At 40.5% G+C, this 9,616-nt stretch overlaps 1 protein-coding gene across 2 annotated transcripts in view; it reads left to right on the forward strand.

Annotated features, from left to right (window-relative positions):
- The first annotated feature begins 8,559 nt into the window (after positions 1–8,559).
- TRPC6 (transient receptor potential cation channel subfamily C member 6) overlaps positions 8,560–9,616 on the forward strand; it is a 172,553-nt gene continuing 171,496 nt past the window's right edge. For both annotated transcript variants that reach the window (XM_069079718.1, XM_069079719.1), the window contains exon 1: positions 8,560–9,515. In XM_069079718.1, the coding sequence (XP_068935819.1) occupies positions 9,355–9,515 (161 nt within the window). In that variant the 5' untranslated portion in view covers positions 8,560–9,354. The remainder of the gene's footprint in view (positions 9,516–9,616) is intronic.

Consider the following 9,616-nt stretch of genomic DNA (forward strand, 5'->3'; position numbering starts at 1 on the left):
AAAACTAAGAATCACCTACCCAACAAAACTGAGTATCATGTTTCAGGGGAAAATATAGTCATTCAATGGAATAGAGGACTTTCAAGCATTCTTGATGAAAAAAACAGAATTGAATAGAAAATTTGACATTCAGATACAAGAAGCAAGAGAAGCATGAGAAGGTAAACAGGGAAAAGAAATCATAAGTTACTTATCAAAGTTGAACTACTTACATTCCTACATGGAAAAATGATAATTGTAACTCATGAAACTTTTCTCAGTATGAGAATAGTTGAACAGAATAGAAATGTATATATGTATGTATATGTATAACACATATATGTATACATACAAATATATGTCTATATAGGAGGGTATATGTGCATATGAAAACATATGTGAATGTGTGTATATATGTGTACAGGTATACATAGAGGGCACAGGATCAACTGAATAGGAAGAGATGATATATAAAAGGTGAAATTGAGAGGTGAGAGAGGAATATAATGAGAAGAGATGGGGAGAGACAGAATGGGGTAAATTATCTCATATAGAAGAGGCAAGGGAAACTGTTATAATGGAGGGGAAGAACAGGAAGGTAAAAGGGAATGAGTGAACCTTATTCTCATTGAATTGGGCTTAGGGAGGGAATGACATACACACTAAATAGGGTATCTCACCCTACAGGAGAGTAGGGGGGAAGGGGATGAGAGGGGGGATGGAAGGGAGAACAGGCTGGGGTGGGGAAGTTGGAAGCACCCACTTTTGAAAAGGGACAGGATCAAAGTAGAGAATAGAACTAGTGTGGGTGGGAGAGGATGGAGGAAAATATAGTCAGTCTTTCACAATATATCCACTATGGAAATGTTTTGCATAGCTACATATTTACAACCTATTAAATTGCTTATCTTCTCAGTAAGGATGGGTGACGAGGGAGGTAGGGAAAGAATCTGGAATTCAAAGGTTTAAAATCAAATGTTTAAAATATATGTATATTATTAGTAGTAGTATTTTACATGTAACTGGGAAATAAGATATACAGGCACTGGGGCATCATCCACCATGCCATACTGGAAAGTGGGAGGGGGATGGGGGAAGATATGGGAGAGAGCAGATTGGGGGAGGGGTTATTCAGTGGGATCACTGTTTTGGGGTGATGTGTAGGGGAAAAATGGGGAGAAAACTTGTAACTCAAAATATTGTGGAAATGAATGATGTAAACTAAAAAATAATTTAAAAAACAACACAACCCTAGAAGAAGAGAATGACTCCAAAACATCTGCAGGCAAACCCTCAGAACAAAAGACAGCTTCAACCTAAAGATATCTAATTTCTGAAAGAGATGAAGCAAGAATTTAAAGAAAAATTTTAAAATGTATTTATAAAGGAAATGAGAGTTCTAGAGGTAAAAAAAGGAACAAAAGAAATATGAACTGTGGAAGAAAGAACTCGAAAGGGAATTAATGGGTTGGCACAAAAGATACATATCCTTACCCAAGAAATTATGAAAATTAGAATATGACAAATAGAAGGCAATTACTCCATAAGACAATAAGAAGTATTAAAACAAAATCAAAAGACTGAAAAAATTGGAGATAATATAAGGTACCTTATAGCAAAAACAACTGAGCTGAGAAACAGATCAAGGAGAAAATAAAATTAAAAATCATTGGGCCATCTGAATTCAAGTATTATTGAGCCACAGTCAGGATCAGGTGTCCTATAGAAACCACTACTTTATGGCGGTGGAGATCTTAGAATACGAAATTCCAGAAGGCAAAGGATAGAGACTTACAACCAAGAATAACTTAGCTAGTAAAACTGAGTATAATATTGCAAGAGGAAAAATGGAATTTGGATGAAATAGATGACTTCTAAGCATTCCTGATGAGAAGACCAGAGTGGCATAGAAACTTTGAAGTTTAAGTGTAGGAATCAAGACAAAGATTAAAAAGGTAAAAGAAATGAATAATCATTAGGAGCTAAATAAGAATAACTCGCTCACATTCTAATTTGGGGAGGTGATACATGTGTTTCTTCTTTCATAATTTGGGGGCAGAGATAGAGTTTAATTAGACAAGGCCTGGGAATGATTTTGTTATTATTTCATGATGATCTTAGGAGAGATAGGAAGAGGAATACACTGGGGATGTGGAGGAGGGAAAGGAAGATCAGGTAAAATTACCTCACATAATCAGGTTATAAAAGTAGACATCTATGCAAACAAAGAGGGGGGGTGGAGGGAGTGACTAACACTGGAACTTCACTCTCCTCTGAAAGAGTCAAAAAAGGGAAGAATACACAGACACATAATTGAGTACAAACATACATTTCATTCAACGCAGAAATGGAAGGGAAAGAGAGGAGGGAAAAAGTGGGATTAGAGAGAGTAAATTAACAAAGGTACCCTCAAGCTAAGGATACAAAAAATATTTAAAGCTCTCTATGAGGTGGCAAAGAATTAGAATCTAAGGGGGTATTCATCAATTGGGGAATTGTTGAACAATTTATGGCATATAAATGTGATGCAATATTACTATTGGACATTAGGTGGAGCAGTGGACAGCGTACCCGACCTGGAGTCAGGAAGAGTTCAAATCCATCCTCAGACATTTACCACCTATGTGACCCCAGGGCAAGTCACTGAACCCTGTTTGCTTGAGCTCTCTCATCTGTAAAATGAGCTAGAGAAGGAAATGGTAAATAACTCCAGTATCTCTGCCAAATAAACTCCACGGGGATCACAAAGAGCCAGACACACCTCAAAAATGACTGAACAATACTACTGTGCTGTAAGAAATGATGAAGAGAATGATTAAAAAAAAAAAACAACACCCTGGGAAGACTTGCATGAACTGATGCTGAGTGAAGCTCACAGAGTCAGGGGAACGATTTATACATTAACAACAATATGGTAAAGCCAAACATCTTTGAAAGAACTGGGTACTCAAATCAGCTTAATGACCAGACACAAGCCTAGAGCACTCATGATGAAACATGTTACACACCTCCTCTTTGTTGCTGTTGTTTCTCCCACCTTTTTGAGAAGGACCAGTGACATCACAGGGTGATGTCTTATCTTGAGCATGAATTGAAGTGAGGCAGAGCTGCACAAAGTCGTAAGCCTCACTCTCTCTTCCAGAGTCATCAAAGTCAAGTGACAAGATGAAAGTCAGGACAACAGGTTGTGGCCCAGGATGCAGTGGATGACCTTGGCTTCTTCAATATCTGACCAAGTTCTAAGTGCTCTGCTTCAGCTGCCTTCATGGCCTTTGGAACAAATTATTCTCATCCACTCATTCTACTGGGGGATGTCTTCACATGCTTAGGGCAGGCATCCCTCTACCTCACCAATGGATTTGAGGCATTTTCGTTACCCTCAATCTGGTTTAGCCCATCTGATTCGACAGTTTTATCAGTCTGGTAACTGCACATGCTGCAGTTTCTTTGAGTCACAGGTAAGAGCTGAGTCACAGGTGGACAACAAAGGTAGATGAGCAGCCCTGAAATGGGCTTGGCAACCCTCACATGAGAGGTGCCAGTCCTCCATGAACACCTCATACAGCCTATGTACCTCTAATAGGGAGGAAAAGGGCTTGGAGTACAGAATGACGTATGTTTTTTGGACATGGTCAATGCTGCAATTTGTTTTTCTTGACTATATATGTTTATAACTGAGATTTTGTTTCTCTTTCATTCTCATTGGTGTGGTAGGAAGTTGAGATGGGTAAGAGAAAAAGAAGATTTTTTTGCTCATTGAAAAAATAAAATTAAAAAAAAAAAATATATATATATATATATATATATATATATATATATATTTGTGGGGGAAGGTTCCTATTACTTACCTATTGTGTTTGTCCTTTGGGACAAACAGGATCATGTCCAAAAAGGATCATGACATCAGGGAATGATGACATGACTTGCAGTTGACTTGGATTTGAGTGAGGGAGGGCTGTGCAAGGTCACCAGCCTCACTTTCTTCTCCAAAGCTGCCTGGGTCCAGTGGCCTGAGATTCATCAGGATGACTCAAGATGGCCCAGGATGCAGTGGGAGACCCTGGCCCTTGCAGGTTCTCATTTTGAATGAGGTAATAATGCCCATTCAATGAATAGGCCTCTTTAAGAAGTGAGTCAAGGGGTGGCCCCTCCCTTGGGATTACTGTTAGGATGAAATACAAAATCCCCTGTTTGGCTTTTAAAGGTCTTCATAACCTGGTCCCACCTTACCTGTCCAGTATTCTTACACCTCACTCCCTTCTGTATCCTCTGTAATCCACTGACTGGACTCCTTAATGTTCATTGCATAAGATGTTCTGAGTATTTATCTTGTTTCTAGGTAGTTGTTTACATGTTGTCTCCTCCATTAGGCAGTGAGCTCCTCATAAGGACTGTTGCTTTCCTTTGTATCTCTAGGACTTTTCACAGTGCCTGGCACATAGTAGGTGCTTAATGAATGCTTTTGGACTTGACATTCCTTCTCTGATCTTTGGTTTCTTCACTGGAGAGGTGAGAGAACCAGACTAAAGTTTCCAAAGTCGTTCCCAGCATTAACATTCGGAAGCTCTGATTCTGTGCCTGTGTGATAAGCACTTGATACCCATTTGTTAGCTTTGCTTCTTCACTAACTATTCTTCAAATGTAACATTTCAGGAAGACAGGCCGTGTCTTGTGAAATAATGAATTAGTTTCACACCATATGTTTAAAGGGATTAGTTTGTCCAGTGCCAAAGAAGTTACATGAGAATGAAATAGTGTTATGATGAGATCCACCAACAGCTAAGTCTGTAACAGTAAACAATATTTGATTTTCTCTTTGAAGCTAAATCTGAAGTGGCACCACTGATGTTTGCTAACTTTTTTCTAATGCACAATGTGTCACAATGTGAGTAGAAAATAAACTAAAATCTGTTTCTGTGCCACAGGTTTTTTTTCTCTGTTTGGTGCCAGCAAACAAATTAGCTTGTTATTGTTGTAATGAGGTATCTATTTTGTTGGCTTTTCAAGTATCTTATACATTGTGGTTTTAAATGTAATAGCTATAAAAAACAAAATGGCAACTCATTTAGTGTCTAATAACTTTTTAATCATTAGTTGTTTTAATCAGACAATTAAGTTTTAGTTGATTTCGTAGGTGTGGATAAACACTTTCTACCCATGTAGACTACAACTTCTATGTTAGAGGTGACTGGTGGCACAGTAGATATGGCACTCCACCTGGAGTGAGAAAGATCTGAGTTCAAATCCATCCTCAGACATTTACTACAGCACAATAATCAATTATTAAATGCCTATTATGTGTCAGGCATTGTGCTGAGACATGCTATGGCTGAGTGATCCTGGTAAGTCACTTAACCTCAGTTTCCTCAAGTGTAAAAATGGTGATAACAGAGTTGTGAGGATGAAATGAGATAATATTTGTAAAGGACTTAGTATAGTGTCTGGCACATAGTAGGTGCTACATAAATACATATTCTTTCCTAACCTACATAGAGATCAGCTGGTCCTTAACTTACAGTTTTTAGAGAGTTGCTGGGGAGGACTGAGAGTAACAGGATCATAGATGTAGAGTCAGAAGGACTTTAAAGGTCATTTAACCCTCAGCCTCATTTTACAGATGAGGAAACTGAGCCCCAAAGAGAGTAACTGACTTGACAAAAGTCATGTAGGTAGCAATTAGAACAGCTCACCAAACCCAGTTATCTTTCCACTGTACCACACTGCCCATTGTCACATAAATAATAGGTATCAAGTGGCAATATTGGAACCCAGATCTTTCTCACTCCAAGGATGATTTTGCACAACAAGGTGACATTGTGGTTAGTGCACCAGACCTTGAGTCAGGAAGACCTGGCTTCAAATCTGGCTTCAGATATGTGACTCTCGGCAAGTAATTTTACCTCCATCTCCCTCAGTTTCCTCATTCATAAAATGGGGATAATAATAGCATCTACCTCCCAGAGTTGTTGTGAAAATAAAATGAGATAATATTTATAAAGCACTCTCCAGACTTTAAAGAGTTATAAAATTGCTAGCTAATATTGTTGTGCTATGCTATCCTCTCTGTTAGCTATTAGATAGTAACAAACATGCCTTAAACATGACTCTGCGTATCTTAGGATGGAGAAACATAACAACAGCCTTCTGTTATTTGGTTGAGAGACACTCCAATTACCATGAATTTTTCTTAGTAGAGTAGTGAAAAACTTAGTATTGCTGTTGGCTGAAGGTCTGGCCTTCAATTTTTTTTCCCACACTGAGGAAAAATAAGCTTCATAAATCTATAAATAGCAAAGACTTTTGCTTCCTCTCCCCCTTTTTATTGGTGTTGTTTTCCCAATACTGATAGTTACACTAACACACTTTGAATAGCAATAATACATTACAGACAGGTAGGAATATCTCAGATAGTTCTCAAGGCAGGAGAGAATGAGTTCAATGGTATAGAAAGAAAAATTAGGTATATATTAATTAGAGAAAAATAGGTATGCTTTTGTGACCACCGAGGAAAAAACATAGAATGTTAGAGTTGTAACAAAGTTCTGTGGTTATTTTGTTCAACTGTTTCAAGGGTCAGACAATGGTCAAGAAAATAACTAACCACCAATGTGCCTTATGGTTCTTTATAGACATAACCACCGATCATGACTTGCTATTCTACCACATAGTTTTAGTTGGAAAATAGTCATTAATGTGAGTGAACCTTTCCTCAAGAAGCCTTGCTGAAACAGCATGCCTGGGAAATGCATCTACATCTTGAGGAATTGCATTCCAAGTAGATATGCTATGGTCTGTACTTCCACCAAGGAAATGATGCTAGGGGATACTTGCTTAATAAGTATGCCCTTTAGGTTGGGTCTCCTTACAAAGAAGTTGGGAAGTGGAGAATGGAGATAATAATCTGGATAATATGACCACAAAATGTTTTATATGGAAATGTTTCCAGTAGATGAATCTTGATTTGTTTCCCATTTGTCAAAATTTTGGGTTTCCCTTTGTGTGCATGGACCCAGTCAGAGTGAAATTTATCTTTACTGCTCCTCTACCCCTTGGTTTTGTCTACAGACGCAGGAAGGTGTGTTGGTGGGGAGATCTGTACTTAGCCTCTTCTTTGTATTTACTATTCTAGGTTACACTTATCTCCCTCCCAAAGTATAAGTGGTCCCAAGGAAGAGACAGCTTTCTGATTTTGCCTTTATATCCCCAGAACCTAGCCCAGTTCTTGGCACATAATACATATTTAAATGTCAGATTAAATTGAACAAACATAACATATCAATAGTACAGTTCCAAGATGCCATCTAAGATGACATTTCAGTATCATTTGATACTGATTATTGTATAGTTTTCCTATTTAGATCATTACTAATGTTATTTGCCTTGCTTTTGTGGAAGTGTTCATTACTTGTATGTACTTGGCTCAAATATTTAAAACAAACTCCTCCAAATAAAATGTGAGAAACACTGGCAAATAAGAAATATAGGCATTCACAGTTATTTTATTGGATTGTGAAGAAATTATTTTATAAAATTTAAAGAAACATAAAGTGCTCAATGCAGTGCCTGGCACATAGTAGGCATTTAATAAATGCTTATTGACTGATGATACGAAGGTTATTATTTTTAGCCAGCCAAATATTATAGTCATTTATGTATGTATTGCAATCGTCTAAGAACAGAGTATTTCTATCTCCTCTAGCACCTAGAACATCGCTCATCACACAGTAGATATTTAATACATGCTAAATTGGAGAATTTCTGTTTCAAAGATGTTTCATACGCAATTGTTGAATTGAATTTTAAAAGAAAGTTTAGTTAACACTAAGAACAATCCCTGCCCTCAAGGAGTTTGCATTCTGAAATGGGAATTTATAGCCTCCTGAATAAGACTTGCTTGTGTTTATTTAGACAGCTGTGATACAGCAGAAATACTCTTGCAATGAGAAGGAACCCTCCCCCCTTTCCCCCCCCCCTCCATTCTTGCCTATCTTTTCCGTTTTCTAGCTGTGCAATCTTTGACAAGTCACTCAGTTTCTCTGGCCTTTTGTCTCTTCATCTGTAAAATCGAAGTAGTAATACCCAAGACATGAGATAACATAGCCCTTATTCCAGTGCACTGCACACAGCAGCGCTTGTTTGTCTTCTACCCTTGAGAGGCAAACTTGACCACAGTGAAAAGTTTCTGGGACCGATAGCCTGGCTTCAAACCTGGACTGTTTTTAATTCCCAGTCCTGTGACTTTGAGCTGGCCATTTAAACTAATCCCCCAACCCCCTTGTCTGCACTCCCTTTAACTGCATTGTGGTGAGAACCAAGGGAAAGAGAAGTAGGTCTTAAGGGGAATGGAATATAGGTGCAAGCCCTAGATTTCTGTAAGCTGTGATGCATTATTATCATTTGAAAATAAATTATTATAGGAATGCTGTGCATTTTGTTTTGTTCTCTCTTGCCTCCCTTCTTTGCAGAGGCGGGGGACCTATGGGAGTATGTGCTGTGTATTTCGAAGGAGGGTCGTGACACTTGCAAGGGTGGGGGTGGGGAGACAAGGAAACTGCTAAAAGAACATAACGGGAAGACGAAGCTAGCTCGCAATGTTGTGGCAGACCGCACAGAACCTTTGGAACGCACGGACTTCCTTCTTAGAGTTGCGCACGGATGATAACCACTTGGAGAGAGCCTGATTCGAAGCGTTATCGAAATACCTGATCTGGCAGAGCCTGGGCGTCACAAACAGTCCTTGCTTTGATCCTTTAGACTTCGCCCCATCACTGGAGGCCGGAACCAGAGGGAAGAAGCGCAAACTTCACCCTACTCGTTCTAGGGACCCGTTTGGCTCCGTTTGAAGGTGGGACAGACAACGGGAGCATGACGCGAGCTGCGGGGGAAGAAGGCGGGGGAGCGGGGGGCGGACAGTCTTGGTTGACATAGTAACTCTTCATCACTCCCGCTCCCTCTGGTTTTCTCTGGCGAGCTAGCGAGAGCGCTCGGCTCTCTCAGTGACCCCGCCTGCGCTCTCTCTGCCTCGGGGAGCGGGGAACGCACGCTTGCTTCCTGTGGGGCTCCGAAGATCCATTCTGTTGGGACAGAAGCTTGGGCCCCTTTCCTGTCTGCTCTTCAAAGTGCCTTGCTGGGCAGGAGCGACAGCGGTGGTGTGCGCCTTTCCGCTCATCAGTGCCGTCAACCCTTTTCTTCAAGAAGTGTCTGCTCGGCGTCCCGCCGGGCCCCAGGGCCAGCCCTTCCTCCAGCACGGGAGTCTGAGACTCCATTTGGAGGCACCTTCACTACGTGTTCTGGCCTGACAACTTTGGGCTGTCACTGGGTCCAGGGCTGAGCTGTCCCAGGGTTCCCTGTGACCGTCCCGGATAAGCGCGGGCCATGAATCAGAACTCTCCCTATGGCCCTCGGAGGGTCTGTACTCCTGGAACCGGGGCTCGGAGAAATGAGAGCCAGGACTACCTGCTCATCGACTCGGAGCTTTGCGAGGACAATTCCTTACAGCCCTCGGCTCTGCCTCCCTATGGCTACTATCCCTGCATGTGAGTGCTGGGTACTGCCCAGGGGCGGGCGGGAGGAGTTCGAACCCTGCGTGAGTGTGTGTGTGTGTGTGTGTGTGTGTGTGTGTGTGTGTGTGTGTGTG

Source organism: Petaurus breviceps, unplaced genomic scaffold, assembly GCF_028583685.1.
Source record: "Petaurus breviceps papuanus isolate PSGF00001 unplaced genomic scaffold, PetGlider_PUasm1.0 91133, whole genome shotgun sequence".
NCBI classification, from domain to species: Eukaryota; Metazoa; Chordata; class Mammalia; order Diprotodontia; family Petauridae; genus Petaurus; species Petaurus breviceps.